This window comes from Stegostoma tigrinum, chromosome 38, assembly GCF_030684315.1.
Source record: "Stegostoma tigrinum isolate sSteTig4 chromosome 38, sSteTig4.hap1, whole genome shotgun sequence".
Taxonomy (NCBI): Eukaryota; Metazoa; Chordata; class Chondrichthyes; order Orectolobiformes; family Stegostomatidae; genus Stegostoma; species Stegostoma tigrinum.
This window is the reverse complement of record NC_081391.1, coordinates 14,783,036-14,804,081: the sequence shown is the minus strand read 5'-3', so window position 1 is coordinate 14,804,081 and position 21,046 is coordinate 14,783,036. Positions and strand designations below refer to the sequence as shown.

Sequence of the window (21,046 nt, the reverse complement as noted above, 5' to 3'; positions counted from 1 at the left end):
TGACAAGGGGTCCAGAAACTTTGCACACTCTCGCCCAGCTCAGACCGGTTTCATCAGTCCATGATACTTGCCTCTGACTGGAGGTGGGGTTCTGGGCTGATATTGGGCAGTGGGCAAAGGCAAGGGCTCTTGTTACTGAAGCTGGCACGTCCAGCTCTCAGAGAGATGTGACTATGGGTCTATACGATGCTGCATTCTGTATGCGAGTATTTGCGGTCTCTTTCTGTGTTGAAACATAATTGCGTACCCAGCAATGGTCTGTGGATGCCCGGCAGGAAGATAAAGCCCGCTACCAGCTGTGACCCAACTGAATGGCAGCTCAATGGGCAGAATGGTCTAGCGCTCCATGTAGCACAAGTGTCAATGTATGTACCTGTGAGGGGGAGTGTGTGTGCGCACATGCGCACCTGTCTGTGTAGGTGTGTGTGTGTAGGTGTGTGTGTGTAGGGGTATGTGTAGGTGTGTGTGTGTAGGGGTATGTGTAGGTGTGTGTGTGTGTGTGTGTGTGTGTAGGTGTGTGTAGGTGTGCGTGTGTGTGTGTCAGAGAGAGTATGTGCGCCTGTCAGTGTGTGTTAGTGTGTGCACCTGTCTGTGTGTGTGAGAGAGAGGGGGTGTTTGTGTGTCTGTATGTGTGTTGTGTGTGTGTGTGTGTGTGTGTGTGCACACGTGTATGTGTGTGTGTGTGCGTGTGTGTATGTGTGTACGCGTGTGTGTGTGTTTGCGCACGTGTGTGTGTGTGTCAGAGAGAGAGAGAGACAGACAGCGTGTATGTGAGCATGTGTGCGCGCACCTGTCTGTGTGTGTTTGAGAGAGAGAGTGTACATCTGTGTGTGTGTGCATGTGTGTGTGTGAGAGAGAGAGAGAGAGAGGCGTATGCGCCTGTCTGTCTGAGAGTGTGTGTGCCTGTTTGTCTGAGAGTGTGTGTGCCTGTTTGTCTGTGTGTGTGGTGTGTGTGTGGTGTGTGTGTGTGTGTGTGTGTGTGTGTGTGTGTGTGTGTGTGTGTGTGTGTGCGCGCGCGCGTGCATTTGAGAGACAGACAGAGAGAGAGAAAGCGTGTGCGCCTGTCTGTCTGTGTGTCTGAGAGAGTGTGTGCCTGTTTGTCCGTGTGTGTGTGTGCCTGTTTGTCTGTGTGTGTGTGTGTGTGCGTGTGCGCGTGTGTGTGAGAGAGAAAGAGAGAGAGAGAGACAGTGTGCGCCTGTCTGTGTGTGTCTGAGAGAGAGAGAGAGCGTGTGAGCCTGTGTGTGGGTGTGTGAGAGAGAAAGTGTGTGCGTGTGTGTGTGTGTGTGTGTGTGTGTGTGTGTGAGAGAGAGAGAGAGAGAGAGAGACAGTGTGCGCCTGTGTGTGTCTGAGAGCACGTGTGCCTGTTTGTGTGTGTCTGAGAGACAGAGTATGCACCTGTCTGTGTGTGTGTCTGAGAGAGCGCGTGCACCTGTCTATCTGAGACAGAGATGGTGTGTGCCTGTCTGTGTGTGTGTCTGAGAGCACATGTGCCTGTCTGTGTGTGTCTGTGAGAGAGCACATGCACCTGTCTGTGTGTCTAAGAGAGAGAACGCGTGCGCCTGTCTGTGTGTCTGAGAGAGAGCGTGTGCGCCTGTCTGTGAGACAGCACATGCACCTGTCTGTGTGTCTAAGAGACAGAGTGTGCGCCTGTCTGTCTGTGTGTCTGAGAGAGAGCACGTGCGCCTGTCTGTGTGTCTGAGAGAGAGCGTGTGCGCCAGTCTGTCTGTGTCTGAGAGACAGTGTATGTGCCTGTCTGTGTGTGTGTCTGAGAGACAGTGTGTGTGCCAGTCTGTGTGTGTGTCTGAGAGAGCACGTGTGCCTGTTTCTGTGTCTGAGAGACAGAATGTACACCTGTTTGTGTGTGTTTCTGAGAGAGAGCACGTGTACCAGTCTGTGTGTGTCTGAGAGAGAGCGTGTGCGCCTGTCTGTCTGTGTCTGAGAGACAGAGTGTGCGCCTGTCTGTGAGACAGTACGTGTGGCAGTCTGTGTGTGTGTCTGAGAGACAGTACATGTGCCAGTCTGTGTGTGTGTCTGAGAGAGAGCACATGCGCCTGTGAATCCGAGAGACAGTGTGCGCCCGTCTGTGTGTGTCTGACAGAGAGCACGTGCGCCTGTCTGTCTGACAGACAGAGTATGCACCTGTCTGTGTGTGTGTCTGAGACAGTGTGCATCTGTCTATGTGTGAGAGAGTGTGTGCGCCTGTCTGTGTGTGAGAGAGAGCGTGCATGCACCTGTCTCTGTGTGTGTGTGTGAGAGAGAGTGTGTGCCTGTCTGTACGTGAGAGAGAGAGAGAGAGTGTGCACGTGTGTGTGTGTGTGTGTGTGTGTGTGTGTGTGTGTGTGTGTGTGTGTGTGTGTGTGTGTGTGAGAGAGAGAGAGAGAGAGAGAGAGGGAGCACGCCAGTCTGTGTATGTGAGAGAGAGTGCGTGTGCCTGTCTGTGTGTCTGAGAGACAGTGTGTGTGCCTGTCTGTGTGTGTGTGAGAGAGAGTATACCTGTCTGTGTGTATGAGAGTGTGTGCCATTCTGTGTGCGCATGAGAGAAAGTGTGCACCTGTCTGTGTGCCAGTGAGAGAAAGCTTGTGCCTCTCTGTGTGCGCGCGAGAGTGTGTGTGTGCCTGTCTGTGTGTGCGCGTGAGAGAGTGTGTGCCTGTCTGTGTGTGCGCGTGAGAGAGAGTGTGTGCCTGTCTGTGTGTGCGTGAGAGAGACAGTGTGTGCCTGTGTGTGCGCGCGTGACAGTAAGTGTGTGCCTGTCTGTGTGTGCGCGTGAGAGAGTGTGTGCCTGTCTGTGTGTGTCTGATAGAGAGTGCGTGCACCTGTCTGTGTGTGTCTGAGAGAGGGCGCATGCAACCTGTCTGTCTGACAGAGAGAGTATGCACCTGTCTGTGTGTGTGTTTGAGACAGTGTGTATCTGTCTATGTGTGAGAGAGAGTGTGCGCCTGTCTGTGTGAGAGAGAGAGCGTGCATGCACCTGTCTGTGTGTGTGTGTGAGAGAGAGAGTGTGTGCCTGTGTGCGCGCGCATGACAGTAAGTGTGTGCCTGTCTGTGTGCGTGAGGGAGAGAATGTGTGCCTGTCTGTGTGTGCTTGAGAGAGAGAGTGTGTGCCTGTCTGTGTGTGCAGGTGAGAGACAGTGTGTGCCTGTCTGTGTGTGTGTGAGAGAGACAGTGTGTGCCTGTCTGTGTGCGCGCGTGACAGTAAGTGTGTGCCTGTCTGTGTGTGTGCATGAGAGAGAGAGTGTGTGCCTGTCTGTGTGTGCATAAGAGAGAGAGAGTGTGTGCCTGTCTGTGTGTGCATGAGAGAGTGTGTGCCTATCTGTGTGCATGCGTGACAGTAAGTGTGTGCCTGTCTGTGTGTGCGCATGAGAGAGAGAGTGTGCCTGTCTGTGTGTGCGCGTGAGAGAGAGTGTGTGCCTGTCTGCGTGCGCATGAGAGTGTGTGCCTGTCTGTGTGTGCGTGAGAGAGACAGTGTGTGCCTGTCTGTGTCCGCGCGTGAGAGAGAGTGTGTGCCTGTCTGTGTCTGTGTGAGAGTGACAGTGTGTGCCTGTCTGTGTGCGCGCGTGACAGTAAGTGTGTGCCTGTCTGTGTGTGCGCGTGAGAGAGAGAGTGTGCCTGTCTGTGTGCGCGTGAGAGAGAGTGTGTGCCTGTCTGTGTGTGCGTGAGAGTGTGCCTGTCTGTGTGTGCGCGTGAGAGAGAGAGTGTGCCTGTCTGTGTGCGCGTGAGAGAGAGTGTGTGCCTGTCTGTGTGTGCGTGAGAGAGTGTGTGCCTGTCTGTGTGCGCGCGTGAGAGAGAGAGAGTGTGTGCCTGTCTGTGTGCGCGCGTGAGAGAGAGAGAGTGTGTGCCTGTCTGTGTGTGCGCGTGAGAGAGAGTGTGTGCCTGTCTGCGTGCGCGTGAGAGTGTGTGCCTGTCTGTGTGTGCGTGAGAGAGACAGTGTGTGCCTGTGTGTGTGCGCGTGACAGTAAGTGTGTGCCTGTCTGTGTGTGCGCGTGAGAGAGTGTGTGCCTGTCTGTGTGTGTCTGATAGAGAGTGCGTGCACCTGTCTGTGTGTGTCTGAGAGAGGGCGCATGCAACCTGTCTGTCTGACAGAGAGAGTATGCACCTGTCTGTGTGTGTGTTTGAGACAGTGTGTATCTGTCTATGTGTGAGAGAGAGTGTGCGCCTGTCTGTGTGAGAGAGAGAGCGTGCATGCACCTGTCTGTGTGTGTGTGTGAGAGAGAGAGTGTGTGCCTGTGTGCGCGCGCATGACAGTAAGTGTGTGCCTGTCTGTGTGCGTGAGGGAGAGAATGTGTGCCTGTCTGTGTGTGCTTGAGAGAGAGAGTGTGTGCCTGTCTGTGTGTGCAGGTGAGAGACAGTGTGTGCCTGTCTGTGTGTGTGTGAGAGAGACAGTGTGTGCCTGTCTGTGTGCGTGAGGGAGAGAATGTGTGCCTGTCTGTGTGTGCTTGAGAGAGAGAGTGTGTGCCTGTCTGTGTGTGCAGGTGAGAGACAGTGTGTGCCTGTCTGTGTGTGTGTGAGAGAGACAGTGTGTGCCTGTCTGTGTGCGCGCGTGACAGTAAGTGTGTGCCTGTCTGTGTGTGTGCATGAGAGAGAGAGTGTGTGCCTGTCTGTGTGTGCATAAGAGAGAGAGAGTGTGTGCCTGTCTGTGTGTGCGCGTGAGAGAGAGAGTGTGCCTGTCTGTGTGCGCGTGAGAGAGAGTGTGTGCCTGTCTGTGTGTGCGTGAGAGTGTGCCTGTCTGTGTGTGCGCGTGAGAGAGAGAGTGTGCCTGTCTGTGTGCGCGTGAGAGAGAGTGTGTGCCTGTCTGTGTGTGCGTGAGAGAGTGTGTGCCTGTCTGTGTGCGCGCGTGAGAGAGAGAGAGTGTGTGCCTGTCTGTGTGCGCGCGTGAGAGAGAGAGAGTGTGTGCCTGTCTGTGTGTGCGCGTGAGAGAGAGTGTGTGCCTGTCTGCGTGCGCGTGAGAGTGTGTGCCTTCTGTGTGTGCGTGAGAGAGACAGTGTGTGCCTGTCTGTGTGCGCGCGTGACAGTAAGTGTGTGCCTGTCTGTGTGTGCGCGAGAGAGAGAATGTGCCAGTCTGTGTGTGTGTCTGAGAGAGAGCACGTGCGCCTGTGAGTCCAAGAGACAGTGTGCGCCTGTCTGTGTGTGTCTGATACACAGACAGGCGCACGCGCTGTCTGTGTCTGAGAGAGAGCGCGTGCACCTGTCTGTCTGACAGAGAGAGTATGCACCTGTCTGTGTGTGTGTCTGAGACAGTGTGCATCTGTCTATGTGTGAGAGAGAGTGTGCGCCTGTCTGTGTGTGTGTGAGAGAGAAAGAGAGAGAGAGAGTGTGTGCGCCTGTCTGTGTGTGAGAGAGAGCGTGCATGCACCTGTCTGTGTGTGTGTGTGAGAGAGAATGTGTGCCTGTCTGTACGTGAGAGAGAGAGAGAGAGAGAGAGTGTGCACGTGTGTGTGAGAGAGAGAGAGGGGGAGCACGCCTGTCTATGTGAGAGAGTGCGTGTGCCTGTCTGTGTGTCTGAGAGACAGTGTGTGTGCCTGTCTGTGTGTGTGTGAGAGAGAGTATACCTGTCTGTGTGTATGAGAGTGTGTGCCATTCTGTGTGCGCATGAGAGAAAGTGTGCACCTATCTGTGTGCCAGTGAGAGAAAGCTTGTGCCTCTCTGTGTGCGCGCGAGAGTGTGTGTGTGCCTGTCTGTGTGTGCGCGTGAGAGAGTGTGTGCCTGTCTCTGTGTGTGTGTGTCTGAGAGACAGTACGTGTGCCAGTTTGTGTGTGTGTCTGAAAGAGCACGTGTGCCTGTTTCTGTGTCTGAGAGACAGAGTGTACACCTGTTTGTGTGTGTTTCTGAGAGAGGGCACGTGTGCCTGTCTGTGTGTCTGAGAGACACAGTGTGTGTGCCTGTCTGTGTGTGTGTGAGACAGCACGTGCACCTGTCTGTCTGACAGAGAGAGTATGCACCTGTCTGTGTGTATGAGAGTGTGTGCCAATGAGAGAAAGTGTGCACCTGTCTGTGTGCAAGTGAGAGAGAGTGTGTGCCTGTCTGTATGTGCGCGAGAGAGAGAGTGTGTGCCTGTCTGTATGTGCGCGAGAGAGAGAGTGTGTGCCTGTCTGTGTGTGTGCGTGCCTGTCTGTGTGCGCATGAGAGTGTGTGCCTGTCTGTGTGTGCGTAAGAGTGTGTGCCTGTCTGTGAGTGCTTGAGAGAGAATGTGTGCCTGTCTGTGTGTGCATGAGAGAGTGTGCCTGTCTGTGTGTGCACATGAGAGAGTGTGTGCCTGTCTGTGTGCATGCGTGACAGTGTGTGTGCCTGTCTGTGTTTGCGTGAGAGAAAGAGTGTGTGCCTGTCTGTGTGCGTGTCTGAGAGAGAGCGCGTACACCTGTCTAATTGAGACAGAGACGGTGTGCGCCTGTCTCTGTGTGTCTGTGAGAGAGCGTGTGCACCTGTCTGTGTGTCTAAGAGACAGGGTGTGTGCCTGTCTGGGTGTGTGTCTGAGAGAGGGAGCACGTGCGCCTGTCTGTGTGTCTGAGAGAAAGCATGTGTGCTTGTCTGTCTGTGTCTGAGAGACAGAGTGTGCGCTTGTCTGTGTGTGTGTGTCTGAGAGACAGTACGTGTGCCAGTCTATGTGTGTGTCTGAGAGAGCACGTGTGCCTGTTTCTGTGTCTGAGAGACAGAGTGTGCACCTGTTTGTGTGTGTGTCTGAGAGAGAGCACGTGCGCTTGTTGTGTGTCTGAGAGAGAGCACGTGTGCTTGTTGTGTGTCTGAGAGAGCACATGCGCCTGTCTGTGTGTGTGTGTGTGTGAGTGAGTGAGAGTATACCTGTCTGTGTGTATGAGAGTGTGCGCGTGAGAGAAAGTGTGCACCTGTCTGTGTGCAAGTGAGAGAGAGTGTGTGCCTGCCTGTGTGCACGAGACAGAGTCTGTGCCTGTCTATGTGTGCGCGAGAGAGAGAGTGTGTGTGTGCCTGTCTGTGTGTGTGCATGAGAGTGAGTGTGTGCCTGTCTGCGCGCGCATGAGAGAGTGTGTGCCTGTCTGTGTGTGTGCATGAGAGAGAGTGTGTGCCTGTCTGTGCGCGCGCAAGTGTGTGCTTGTCTGTACGTGTGAGAGACAGAGTGTTCACCTGTCTGTATGTGTGAGACAGAGTGAGTGTGCCTGTCTGTGTGTGCGAGAGAGTGTGCGCCTGTCTGTGTGTACGAGAGTGTGCGCCTGTCTGTGTGCATCTGTCTGTCTGTGCAAGAGTGTGCGCCTGTCTGTCTGTGCGAGTGAGAGAGAGAGAGTGTGTGCCTGTCTGTGTGTGAGAGAGACAGGGTGTGCCTGTCTGTGTGTAAGTGTGTGTGCCTGTTCGTGTGTGCGTGAGAGAGAGTGTGTGCCTGTCTATACGTGTGAGAGACAGAGTGTGCACCTGTCTGTATGTGTGAGACAGAATGAGTGTGCCTGTCTGTGCGTGCGAGAGTGTGTGCGCCTGTCTGTGTGTGCAAGAGTGTGTGCGCTTATCTGTGTGTGTGTGTGAGAGAGAGAGAGAGAGAGAGAGAGAGTGTGTGCCTGTCTGTATGTGTGTGAGAGAGAGAGAGTGTGTGCCTGTCTGTGTGCGTGAGAGAGAGAGTGTGTACTTGTCTGTGTGCGTGAGAGTGTGCACCTGTCTGTGTGTGCCAGTCTGTGTGTGTGTGTGTGAGAGAGAGAGAGAGTGTGCGCCTGTCTGTGTGTGTGAGAGAGACAATGTGCCTGTCTGTGTGTGAGTGCGTGTGCCTGTTCCTGTGTGTGTGAGGGAGTCGGAGTGAATGCAGACCCAAGCTGGGGAGTTTATGCGTCAATGAGCAGAGCCACATACATATAATACCAGGCTGGAGCATGGCCAGTATCCACTCACCCTGGGGCTGCTGAGGGGGCTGGAGGAGAGGCCACAGGACGCTCCGCTGACTGACCGTGACCTGTGCCAAGAGAAAACAAACCATCATGTGGATTCATCCACACCCATGCAAAGAGAAAGGCAAGGGAACGAGAGAGAGAGAGAGAGGGGTGGGGGGAGAGAGAGAGAGAGAGAGAGAGTGAGAGGGAGAGAGAGGGAGGGAGAGAGGAGAAAGAAGGGAGAGATAGAGGGAGAGAGAACGCAAGAGGGAGAGAGAGGGAGGGAGAGGGGAGAAAGAAGGGAGAGATAGAGGGAGGGAGAGAGAGAGAGGGCAGAAAGGGATCGGGGACAGAGAGAGACGGAGGGAGAGAGAGAGAGAGAGAGAAAGAGAGAGAGGTGAAGGCGGAGACAGAGGGGGGCGTGGAGGGAGAGAAGGGAGAAAGAGAAGGGAGAAAGGGGAGGAGAGAGACAGAGAGGAACGGAGAGAGAGAGGGAAGAGAGGGGAAGATGGGGGGGGGGAAATGGGGGCCAAGAGTGGGGTGGGAAGATGGGGGGGGAATGGGGGCAGAGAGAGGGGGTGGAAAATGGGGGGGGGGGGGGAGAAAGAGCGTAGAGACCCAGGGGTATGGGAGACAGAGGTAGGGGAAAGAGGGGATGTGGAAATAGAGGCTCAGAGAGGGGGGGAGAGAGATGGTGGGAAGGGGGGGGTTAACAGATGGACACAGGATGGGTGAGTTCTGTATTCATTATGTGGAGTTAAGGATTATCGGATCAGCCATAATCTCATTGAATGGTACAGCAGGCTCATGCTGAATGGCCTATTCCTGCTCCTGTTCCTTAGAGTTTGATTTTGATCTCTGAACTGTGAGGTGTTTCCTGAGCCCGTGCCTTCTGAGGCAAACAGAGAGTTAAAAAAATCCAACAAAGTCCCTGAAACAGGACGGGTTCACTCGGGTCCTCAGGCTCTTCAAATCAATCCTGACTCTACTGTCACCGTTAGGGTGTAGATGTGGGGCTACTATTCCCCGGCAAAAAGGGCCAGGGGTCTTCTGGTCACACTGTCCTCCCCCACCCCAGCTGCTGACTGACTCATGGTAATAAAATGTGAGGCTGGATGAACACAGCAGGCCAAGCAGCATCTCAGGAGCACAAAAGCTGACGTTTCGGGCCTAGACCCTTCATCAGAGAGGGGGATGGGGGGAGGGAGCTGGAATAAATAGGGAGAGAGGGGGAGGCGGACCGAAGATGGAGAGTAAAGAAGATAGGTGGAGAGAGTGTAGGTGGGGAGGTAGGGAGGGGATAGGTCAGTCCAGGGAAGACGGACAGGTCAAGGAGGTGGGATGAGGTTAGTAGGTAGCTGGGGGTGCGGCTTGGGGTGGGAGGAAGGGATGGGTGAGAGGAAGAACCGGTTAGGGAGGCAGAGACAGGTTGGACTGGTTTTGGGATGCAGTGGGTGGGGGGGAAGAGCTGGGCTGGTTGTGTGGTGCAGTGGGGGGAGGGGATGAACTGGGCTGGTTTAGGGATGCAGTAGGGGAAGGGGAGATTTTGAAACTGGTGAAGTCCACATTGATACCATATGGCTGCAGGGTTCCCAGGCGGAATATGAGTTGCTGTTCCTGCAACCTTTGGGTGGCATCATTGTGGCAGTGCAGGAGGCCCATGATGGACATGTCATCAAGAGAATGGGAGGGGGGAGTGGAAATGGTTTGCGACTGGGAGGTGCAGTTGTTTGTTGCGAACTGAGCGGAGGTGTTCTGCAAAGCGGTCCCCAAGCCTCCGCTTGGTTTCCCCAATGTAGAGGAAGCCACACCGGGTACAGTGGATGCAGTATACCACATTGGCAGATGTGCAGGTGAACCTCTGCTTAATGTGGAATGTCATCTTGGGGCCTGGGATGGGGGTGAGGGAGGAGGTGTGGGGACAAGTGTAGCATTTCCTGCGGTTGCAGGGGAAGGTGCCGGGTGTGGTGGGGTTGGAGGGCAGTGTGGAGCGAACAAGGGAGTCACGGAGAGAGTGGTCTCTCCGGAAAGCAGACAGGGGTGGGGATGGAAAAATGTCTTGGGTGGTGGGGTCGGATTGTAAATGGCGGAAGTGTCGGAGGATAATGCGTTGTATCTTGGGTGGTGGGGTCGGATTGTAAATGGTGTTGGGTTGGGGATGGATGGGTGAGGGTACATGGTGGGGGGAGGGGGGATTGTGAGGAAATGGTATGGGGAGGGGGTTATGGAAGGATAGGAGTTTGGAAGGGCAGGGGTATGGTGGGGGATTATAGAGAGGCAGGGAGATTGTGGGGGATCATGTAGGGACAGGGGGATTGTGGGAGATCGTGGAGGGACGGGGGAATTGTGGGGGATGGTAGAGGGAGGGGGGATTGTGGAGGGACGGGGGGATTGTGGGGGATTGTGAAGGGACAGGGGGATTGTGGGGGATCGTGTAGGGACGGGGGATTGTGGGGGATTGTGAAGGGACGGGGGATTGTGGGGGATCGTGTAGGGACAGGGGGATTGTGGGGGATCATGGAGGGACGGGGGAATTGTGTGAGATCGTGGCGGGACGGGGGATTGTGAAGGCACAGGGGGATTGTGGAGGATCGTGTAGGGACAGAAGGATTGTGGGGGATTGTGGGGGATCGTGGAGTGACGGGGGAATTGTGGAGGATCGTAGAGTGACGGGGGTTGTGGAGGGACGGGGGATCGTGGGGGATCGTGGAGTGACAGGGGGATTGTGGAGGGACGGGGGATCGTGGAGTGACAGGGGGATTGTGGAGGAACGGGGGATCGTGGGGGATCGTGGAGGGACGGGGGATCGTGGAGTGACAGGGGCTTTGTGGGGGATTGTGGAGGGACGAGGGATCGTGGAGTGACAGGGGGATTGTGGAGGGACGGGGGATCGTGGAGTGACAGGGGGATTGTGGGGGATTGTGGAGGGACAGGGGATCGTGGAGTGACAGGGGGATTGTGGAGGGACAGGGGATCGTGGAGTGACTGGGGGATTGTGGAGTGACGGGGGATTGTGGGGGATTGTGGAGTGACGGGGGATTGTGGGGGATTGTGGAGGGACGGGGGGATTGTGGAGGGACAGGGCTGTAGAGATGAGCTTGTGGTGAGGGGCCTAGGTGGAAAGGCTCCAAGGCCTCCTCACGGTGAGGGGCCAGCTGGCTGACTTACCGCTGACTGTGTTGGGCCACATCAATGGCACGGCGTGCCGGCACTGGGGAACCACCGTCGGTCACGCTCAGCACCTCCATCGACTTTCTCTCGGGCCGGCGTTTCCCATGACGGTTCAACATGGGTGAGTCGACTCGCTTCCGAGGAGGGTCTGAGGAGACAAGACCGAGAGAGGAAACACAACAAACCAGCAGGAGGCGACGCGCTAACCTCCCCGCCGCCTGGCCCCCTGGGAAATATGGCACGATGGGGGCCGCAAGCTTTCTGCTCCCAACCACCCCATCCCCAACACGGTACCACAACAACCTGCATTCGTCTAGCGCCCAAGCCGTCCCGCTTCACGGGGAGCAATAAATTGAACACGATCGGCCTCCCCGTACCGCCCTGACACGTTAGAACTGGCTCAGCGAAGAGATGGGGGAGGGGGCCTCAGGAATGGAACTGCAAAGGTTTTTTTTCCTCGGGCCCCAGGCAGATCAAACGACAGAAGTTGCACATAAGAGGCCAGAGTTGGAGGGGACGAGGAAAGGAGGTTTGAGGAGAAGGTGGAGGGGGAGGGGAGTGGAGGGGGAGGGGAGGGGTGTGGGTGCAGTGCTGCAGGGTATAGAGCACCCCTCTCCCAGTCACTGTCAGGCCTTGCGAATGGGGTAATGTTGAGCCTTGAACGGTTAAGGATAGGGGTATGAAGCCTGCCGTGGTCGAATAGCCTCATCACTGAGGTTTGCAGGCAATGTTGATTCATTAAGGTTTTGGAGTAGAACTGTAGCTCGGGTTGTAGGTGTTGAGGTTGTTTGGCTCACCGAGCTGGTGTGTTGTTCCACAGACGTTTTGTTACAGTGCTTGGTAACCTTTTCAGTGCAGCCTCTGATGAAGCTTCGGTGTGTTTTCCCCGCCTGGTTTTTAAACTCGGGTCTGTTGCGATGGATTCCCTCACTTCCGGGTTTCCTCCGTAGTGGAATGTATACGGCGTTGAGTTCAATGTGTTTATTAATAGCATGCTTCATGGAGTGCCATGCTTCCAGGAATTCTTGTGCCTGTCTCTGCCTAGCCTGTCCCAGGATCTTGGTGTTGCCCCAGTCGAAGTGGTGGGTCTCCTTGTCCATGTGGATTGAGATGAGTCAGTACTGGCCATGACTTTTTGTAGCCAGTTGGTGTTCATGTACTCTTGTACAACTGGCTACAAAAGGTCATGGCCAGTACTGACTCATCTCAATCCACATGGACAAGGAGACCCACCACTTCGACTGGGACAACACCAAGATCCTGGGACAGGCTAGGCAGAGACAGGCACAAGAATTCCTGGAAGCATGTTATTAATAAACACATTGAACTCGACCCCATATACATTCCACTACAGAGGAAACCTGGAAGTGAGGGAATCCTTCGCCACGGACCCCAGAGTTTAAAAACCAGGCGGGGAAAACACACCGACACTTCATCAGAGGCTGCACTGAGGATGTTACCAAGCACGGTAATGAAACGTCTGTGGAACAACAAACCAGCTCGGTGAGCCAAACAACCTCAACGCTGATTCATTGCAACGGTTGCAGGTGGGGTTGGGGGGGGGGGGGGGGGGGGGGCGGGATTACACTCTTTTGACGCCATCTTTTAGGGAGGGCCAGTTGGGATCCTGTCTCAACAATGTCAGCATTCCTGGGAGTGGAAAGGACAAGCATTCGGGGCTATCGAGGCCAGATTCTGGGCCTTACCAATGTCATTCCGTGGAGGTAAATCCTCATCTTCGCAGCTCGGATACCGCTCCTTCCTGTCCAGTAACAGGAAGTAGATCATTTTCTCCTGGTTTTCCCTGAAAGTAATTGGTGAGAGACATCACTGAATGAAAGAACAGAAAGGGGGCTCTGTTTTGCATTTATATAGCATCTTTCACATCTGCCAGACAGCACAACGTGCCTTATAGCCCACAAAGCACTCCTGGAAGTGCGGCCACTGTAGCATTTGTGATAGCCTAGTGCAGACCCTCCTCAAAATATATTATGAAGTTGCCGAGACCCTAAGCTTTTCTTATTTCAAAGCTAAATGCAAGGTGCTGTGTTCCAGATGCAAATCAGCTTTAAGCAAAACACACTTTATGCAAACACTGTAGTTAAAATATAACAAAAGAAAGAAGAGCTTGGAATAACGTAACTCTATTGGAAAACTTAACAGAATAATAGATTATTGAACCACTAAGTAGTAACTGATCCGATATCACCACATCCCATAAAGACACCCATTGGCAAAAAGGCTAATTCAGAAAACAGATTGTCTCACATGCAGTTCTCCAATCGAGGAGGAAAGAACATCAAAAGATAATTCAGAGAGAGAGAGAGAGAGTATAGCAGCCAGGAGAGATTCACTGCCTTCCAACCCTGCTGAGACCCCAGTAACAACTGCTGAAAGCTAAACTAATAATCCTGGATCAGTGAGAGCCTAATCTCACCCACTCAAGCTGCTTCTATTGTTCCACCTTTAAAAAGAACCTCACAAGCTGTTTATCTTCTCAAAGACTGCTCATTACCTGTCCCCCAGTCTCTCTGTGTAAAGAAACAAGGCCAAAACACACCTCTTAAAGCCACAGTACCGTCACACAGTGTGGGAATCACGGCAGCAAAATGTGCACAGTAAGCTCCCCCGCAAATGGCAGTGTGAGAATCACCAGATCATCTGATTTTGGTGATGATGGCTGAGGAATAAATGTTGGCCAGAACATCAGGAGAGAAACACCCACCACCTTCCCGCTCTTCAAAATATTGCTTTGCAAACATCGTAGCGCAGAGTAGACCACAACTTTTAAAATCTTAGCCAACTTTTCCCGAAGGGGGATTTGAACGTGGAACCTTGCCACTCCAAGGCAAGATTGTCACCCACTGAGCCACAGGGGATTTTGCCATTTTAGACAGTAGAGTGAGGCTGCAATATACTGTCGATCATTGCTGTACTGACTAAATCACATCAAAGGTCCTCTATGTGCACCCCCAAATAGCAAAACAAGACAAAGAAAAATAACCTGGTGTCAAGTTTCGGATTTGCACGTCTCTGGGTTGTTGGAATTTTTTTGCTGTCTGTGCCGCACAGTTTGAACTACAGCAATTGCTGGAGCGCTGAAATAAAAGCAGAAAGGGCTGGAGGAGCTCAGCAGGTCTGGCAGCATCTGTGGCCAGCAGGCTGAGTCAATGTTCAGATATTCAGAAGAAGGGTCACTGGACTCTAGGAAGGAGGTTGTTAAACTTGAGAGTGTGCAGAGAAGATTTACAAGGATGTTGGAGAGTTTGAGCATGAATAGGCTGGGGCTACTTTCCCTGGAGCGTCAAAGGCTATAAAACATTTATAGAGGTTTATAAAATCATGAGGGGCATGGATAGGGAGAATAGCCAAGGTCTTTTCCCCAGGGTATAGGAGTCCAAAGCTAGAGGGCATAGGTTTAAGGTGAGAGGGAAAAGATTTAAAAGATACCAGAGGGGCAACTTTTTCACGCAGAGGAATGAGCTGCCAGAGGAAGCGGTGGAGGCTGGTACAATTACAACATTTAAAAGACATCTGGATAGGTTTATGAATAGGAAGGGTTCAGAGGGATACAGGCCAAATGCTGACAGATGGGTCTAGACTAATTTAGGAAACCTGGTCAGCATGGACGAGTTGGACCGAACAGTCTGTTTATGTGTTGTACAGCTCTTACGACTGCATGACTCGAAACGTTAACTCTGTTTCTATTCATGGATGCTGCCAGGCCTGCTGAGTTTCTCCAACACTTTCTATTTTAGTTGCCCTGGAGATGGATTGATTTTTAATCAGTCAGAGAATCACGGGTTACTGGGAAAAGGTGAGGAATATCAGATGGGCTGTGATCGTACAGCACTGTGGAGCAGAGGGGCCGAATGGCTTACGCCAGTCCCCATATCCTATGGCCTTATCAACCGCGTGGTCTGCTCAGTAACCACACAGCTATGGGTCTGGAGTCACACGTAGGACGGACTGGGTGAGGATGGCAGATTTCCTTCCCTAAAGGAACATTAGTGAGCCAGGCTCATTTTTTAACAACAACCGATAATAACCATAATGGTCACCAACACTGAGCCAAGCTTTCCAGGTTGATGAATTGGATTTAAAATCCCGCAAGCGGCTGCTGAAGTAGGATTTGAATCTGGGCTTCTGCAATATTAGTCCAGTGACATTTCCGCTAAACCAGAAAATATCCACACTGTGCAGCGTCTTGCTGAGAGTCAGACCATAAAACATTAATCGGACTATTGATTGCTTGGATCAATTAGATCTTGGACAACCTTAGTAACAAGGAAAGCCATTTCTAAAATTCTGTTAGAGTGCAACATCTGAAGAGTCACAGAGCTGTAGCTCCAACATCAATAATAACAAATGCCTCCTGCAATAAATCATTCCTTTTGCAGCAGAACTGCCTCCAAAGTAGAGGCACAGTTGGTCCCTTTAATGTTGTTTGTATCTGTGATCTTTGGGGATCTCATATAATCACAAGGAGGCCACATGGCTTCCTCTACATTGGGGAAACCCAGCGGAGGCTTGGGGACTGCTTTGCAGAACACCTCCACTCGGTTCGCAGTAAACAACTGCACCTCCCAGTCGCAAACCATTTCCACTCCCCCTCCCATTCCTCGGACGGCATGTCCATCCTGGGCCTCCTGCAGTGCCATAATGATGCCACCCGAAGGTTGCAGGAACAGCAACTCATATTCCGCTTGGGAACCCTGCAGCCCAATGGTATCAATGTGGACTTCACAGGCTTCAAAATATCCCCTCCCCCCACTGCATCCCAAAACCAGCCCAGCCTGTCTCTGCCTCCCTAACCTGTTCTTCCTCTCACCCATTCCCTCCTCCCACCTCAAGCCGCACCTCCATTTCCCACCTACCAACCTCATCCCACCTCCTTGACCTGTCCATCCTCCCCGGACTGACCTATCCCCTTCCTACCTCCCCACCTATACTCTCCTCTCCACCTATCGTCTCCTCTATCCATCTTCAGTCCGCCTCCCCCTCTCTCCCTATTTATTCCAGAACCCTCTCCCCATCCCCCTCTCTGATGAAGGGTCTAGGCCCGAAACGTCAGCTTTTGTGCTCCTGAGATGCTGCTTGGCCTGCTGTGTTCATCCAGCCTCACACTTTGTTATCATGGAAAACTCATTTTATTTGGCAAAGTGAGAAACCAGAAATCTGCCCAGCCTGCACAAAATGGACAATTTGGCACAGCCACTCCACCTTTGGACTGCGGGAGGAAACCCACGCAGACACAGGGAGAACACGCAAACTCCACACAGACAGTCACCCAAGCTTGGAATTGAACCCATGTCCCTGCGAGGCAGCAGTGCCAGCCACTGAACCACCATGCCATCTGATCTAAGGGAGCTTTCAGCAGAATTTCATGTTTCTTGCGCTTAAGGTTCCCAATCTCTAGCTGGTAGCTGTTTCAATTTCCATCAAAAGGGAAATATCTGGACATCTGATTTTTTTTGTTTTAAAATTCTGAAACATACTGAGATAGCTTTACCCTGAAAATTAATCATGTGGCAAACTCAACCGATTACAAGTTTGTAAGGAGCCAACCCCTGTCTAACAGGATAGAAAGGAACACTGTTTGTGTGTTTATACATGAGAGAGGATCTTTCCCCTCTCATGTTAAACCCATTCCCTCTACTGTTGGACTCCCCTACCCTGGGGGAAAAGACCTTGGCTATTCCCCCTATCCATGCCCCTCATGATTTTGTAAACCTCTATAAGGTCAGCTCTCAGCCTCCGACGTTCCAGGGAAAGTAGCCCCAGCCTGTTCATCCTCTCCCTACAGCTCAAACCCTCCAGTCCCAGCAACATCCTTGTAAATCTTCTCTGCACACTCTCAAGTTTAACAACCTCCTTCCTAGAATCCAGTGACCCTTCTTCTGAACAACTGAACATTGACTCAGCCTGCTGACCACAGCTGCTGCCAGACCTGCTGAGCTCCTCCAGCCCTTTCTGCTTTTATTTCAGCGCTCCAGCAATCGCTGTAGTTCAAACTGTGCGGCAGACAGCAAAAAAATTCCAACAACCCACAGACGTGCAAATTCCAAACTTGACACCAGGTTATTTTTCTTTGTGTTGCTTTGCAAAAAAACACACACACACACACACACACAAACACACACGTTGCAAACACGATTCATAGTTGTAAGGTGCCTGCGAAAAGCGGGTGTTGCCTTGCCACTGCAGATGAAAACCGAAAAAAAAAACTGCGGATGCTGTAAATCAGGGACAGAAACAGAAAGTTGCTGGAAAAGTCCAGCGGGTCTGGCAGCATCTGTGAAGAGAAAATCAGAGCTAACATTTCGGGTCTGGTGTTCTGAGGAAGGGTCACCAGACCCGAAATGTTAGCTCTGATTTTCTCTTCACAGATGCTGCCAGACCTGCTGGACGTTTCCAGAAACTTTCTGCTTTTGATGCCAATGTAGCCTCTAACCACCTCGCATTGCCTCACCCAGCTCCAAGGCACCGAACACCACCTCAGGATGACTCCAAGCACCTTCAAGCCAAGCTATGTGGTTTCTAACGTGTGAGCTGATGTTGTGGTGTTGGAAATGTGAGAATCAATTCACTCGCAGCCAGCTCCCAAGAGCAGCAACGTGATAAAAAAACTGACAGAGTCGTTCCAGTACGGAAACAGGCCCTTCGGCCCAACCCGTCCGTGTTGACCAGGCTTTCCTAAACTCAACTAGTCTCCCTTGCCTCTGTTAGGCCCCTTTCCTAATCATGTACCCCGTCTTTTAAATGTAGTCACTGCCCCCTGTATTTACCACTTCCTTTGGCAGGGTTGAGGCGTGAATATTGGTCAGAAGCGTCCCTGAGCTTTGCAAACCCTGTGGTTTGGGGGTGGAAAGGTTTTCTCGCATTGGACAGGGCAGACAGATCACTCTGGGTGAGGCATCGCTGGCAATGTGGCACGGCCCCACAGTGGGCAGCTGCTCTGTCACTGAGTGTAGCTCCGAGGGAGCTACAAATCCCTCACTTTCCCAAAAAGCCTTTGCCGTGATTGGAGGAGGAGGGCCGGAAGTTACTTACTCCTCGAACAGGAGATCCTGTTTCAACTTGTTCTTGTCTCTGAAACAGCCAAGTGAGTTCATGCTGTCGAGGACGTCTGGGTCAATGTCGCTCACAGACTGCAGCCTCCGAATCATCACCTTCCGCCCAATCGGCTGCTCCGGTTCTGGCTCATTTTTCCCGCCTCTGAAATGACACACCCACGCGGTCAGGAGGAACTGGTCAGGTCCGGTCAGAACCTGTTCCAGCCGGTCGGTCAGTCAGACTGGAGGGGGGGTACCATCAGAGAGCTGGGCACGGGAATGGAATCCCAGCGAATCAGAGAGATGGCGGGGAGGAGAGACCAGGTACACGCTTACACACGTGCACACACACATGTACAGACACACATACGCACAAGCGTACACACAGGTGCATACACACGCGTATGTATGCACACATACACGCACACATACACACATGTACATGTGCACATACATACACATACATGCGTAGATTCACAAATGCACACATGGTCTTTCTGACACACACACACAGACAAACACGGTCTCTCTCACGCACATACGGTCTCTCTCTCACACACACATGCGGTCTGTCTGTCTGTCTCTCTCTCTCACACACACACACACACACACAAACACACAGTCTCTCTCTCTCTCACACACACACGGTCTCTCTCACTCACACACACACACACGCGGTCTCTCTCACTCACACACACACACACACACACACACACGGTCTCTCTCACTCACACACACACACACACACACACACACACACACACGGTCTCTCTCACTCACACACACAGTCTCTCTCTCTCTCTCTCACTCACACACACACACACACACGGTCTCTCTCACTCACTCACACACACACACACACACACACACACACACATATGGTGTCTCTCTCACATACACACCCACGCACATACACATAACAGTCTTTCACGCACACACACACACATATATACGGTCTCTCACACACAAACACACGCACAGACGTACGGTCTCTCTCTCACACACAAACACACGGTCTCACACACACACATGCACGCACACACACAGCTACTCAGTCCAAGGTTTACAGTAGCATGAAAGTACCTGCCACTCCAGGAAGTGACTGCACAGGAGAATCAAAGGATTGAGAACATTGAATTGACCTGGGTTTAATCACTGAGTCGTAGGAATTAATCACTGCCTCGAGGGGCCAGAACAGGAGAAGACCATTTCACTCCTCGCGCCTGGTCTGCCACACAGCAATTCCACACCTTTGCTCCCCCACAATCCATTAATAGCTTCAAATTACAAAATAATCTATCTGTTTTAAAATTAACAATTGATTGAGCATTGACCACCATTTGTAGAAGGATGTTCTAAACATCATTTTGGTGGAGAAGAATTTCCTAATTTCACTCCCATAAGGTCTGGCTCTCAGTTTTAAACTGCGTTGTCCGGTCCTGGATACATCGAACCAAAGGAAATCATTTCTAATGGCTTGGGGTCTGGGGTGTGTGCTCTGACTGCTTTCGGCCCTCCACCCGAGGCTGAGGGTTTAATCGAGATGCAGGAGGCGTTGAGGTCCAGAGGCCTGCTCATACCCAAGGAAGGGGAAGCATTGATTAATAAATACCCCTGTCTCCACCATTTCCTTTCAAGGGGAGTACCCAGTCCTATCGCACCCAACGAATACTCTTCGAGGGAGGGACAGAGAGAGATGAAGAAAAACACATTCAAAAGAACCAAGCAAAGTGGATTAGTCACTGATGTTCCCTGCCAAAACCAGTGGGATTGAAATTCTGCTGCTTAGACACTTTCAGATGACTCCACTGTCCCTGGTTTGACATCAATCATCGACTCAGCCAGAGAGAGAGAGAGCAAGAGAGACAGAGAGAGAGAGAGAGAGCGAGAGTTGGGGATGAAGACGGGGCCACACTGATGTGGCTGGAGCTCTGACACATTGCTGCTGGCTCTACAAGCTGTAGTGCAGAGTGTACTTACTGATACCAGGAGTGCTTCTGAATCTGTTCCAGCTATGGGCAGCGGGTAGGTTGTGGAGGAGAGAGAGAAAGGAAAGGTGTTTAATGAGAGAATGCAGAATAGGCACTTGCAGTTATAGAGAAAACCGAGATGGTGAATGCACCAAACACAACAGAGGGGAAGCCTGAAAACAGAGATAACCCCTTCCCCCATCGAAGAGGTAACACTGATAACCCTCCCCCTTGATGGGGTAACACTGATAACCCTCCCCTTTGATGGGGTAAGACCAAGGGCCCTCCCCTTGATGGGGTAACACTGATAACCCTCCCCTTTGATGAGGTAACCCCAGGAACCCTCCCCTTTTGATAGGGTAACATTGATAACTCTTTCCCCCTTTGATGGGGTAACACTGATAACCCTCCCCCTTGATGGGGTAACACTGATAATCCTCCTCCATCTATGAAGAACACAGTGAATACTTCCCTGTTTACTGGGGAAGCACCCATACCCCTCCATCCTAAATGGGGTAACACTGATAAACCTTCGCCCCTCAATGGGGTAACTCTGACAACACCCTCATCCTCAATGGGGTAACACTGTTAAACCTTCCCACTCAATGGTGCAACACTGATAAATCTTCTCCTTGGTGAGATAACACTGATAAAACTTTCCCCTCAGTGAAGTAATAATAATAAATCCCAGCCCCAATAGGGTAACACCACTAATCTTCCCCCTCAATGAGGTGAAACCTACTGCCTTGAGGGGTTAACACTGCTACCCCTCCCTTGCAACATCCCTCAATGAGGTATCACTGATAGTCCTTCCCCCTCAATGGGGTAACACTGATAAATCTTCCCCCTCAATGAGGTAACACTGATAAATCTTCCCCCTCAATGGGGTAACACTGATAAATCTTCCCCCTCAATGAGGTAACACTGATAAATCTTCCCCCTCAATGAGGTAACACTGATAAATCTTCCCCCTCAATGGGGTAACACTGATAAATCTTCCCCCTCAATGAGGTAACACTGATAAATCTTCCCC

The 21,046-nt window shown here is 52.2% G+C and overlaps 1 protein-coding gene across 5 annotated transcripts in view; it reads right to left on the bottom strand.

The window, feature by feature from the left end:
• LOC125447018 (serine/threonine-protein kinase BRSK2-like) overlaps positions 1-21,046 on the bottom strand; it is a 183,179-nt gene that overhangs the window by 23,995 nt on the left and 138,138 nt on the right. For all 5 annotated transcript variants that reach the window (XM_059640766.1, XM_059640767.1, XM_059640770.1 and 2 more), the window contains 5 exons: positions 20,024-20,055; positions 18,042-18,206; positions 12,695-12,792; positions 10,986-11,136; positions 7,840-7,900 (listed from right to left, as the gene is read on the bottom strand). In XM_059640766.1, coding sequence (XP_059496749.1) covers positions 7,840-7,900; positions 10,986-11,136; positions 12,695-12,792; positions 18,042-18,206; positions 20,024-20,055 — 507 coding nt within the window. The remainder of the gene's footprint in view (positions 1-7,839; positions 7,901-10,985; positions 11,137-12,694; positions 12,793-18,041; positions 18,207-20,023; positions 20,056-21,046) is intronic.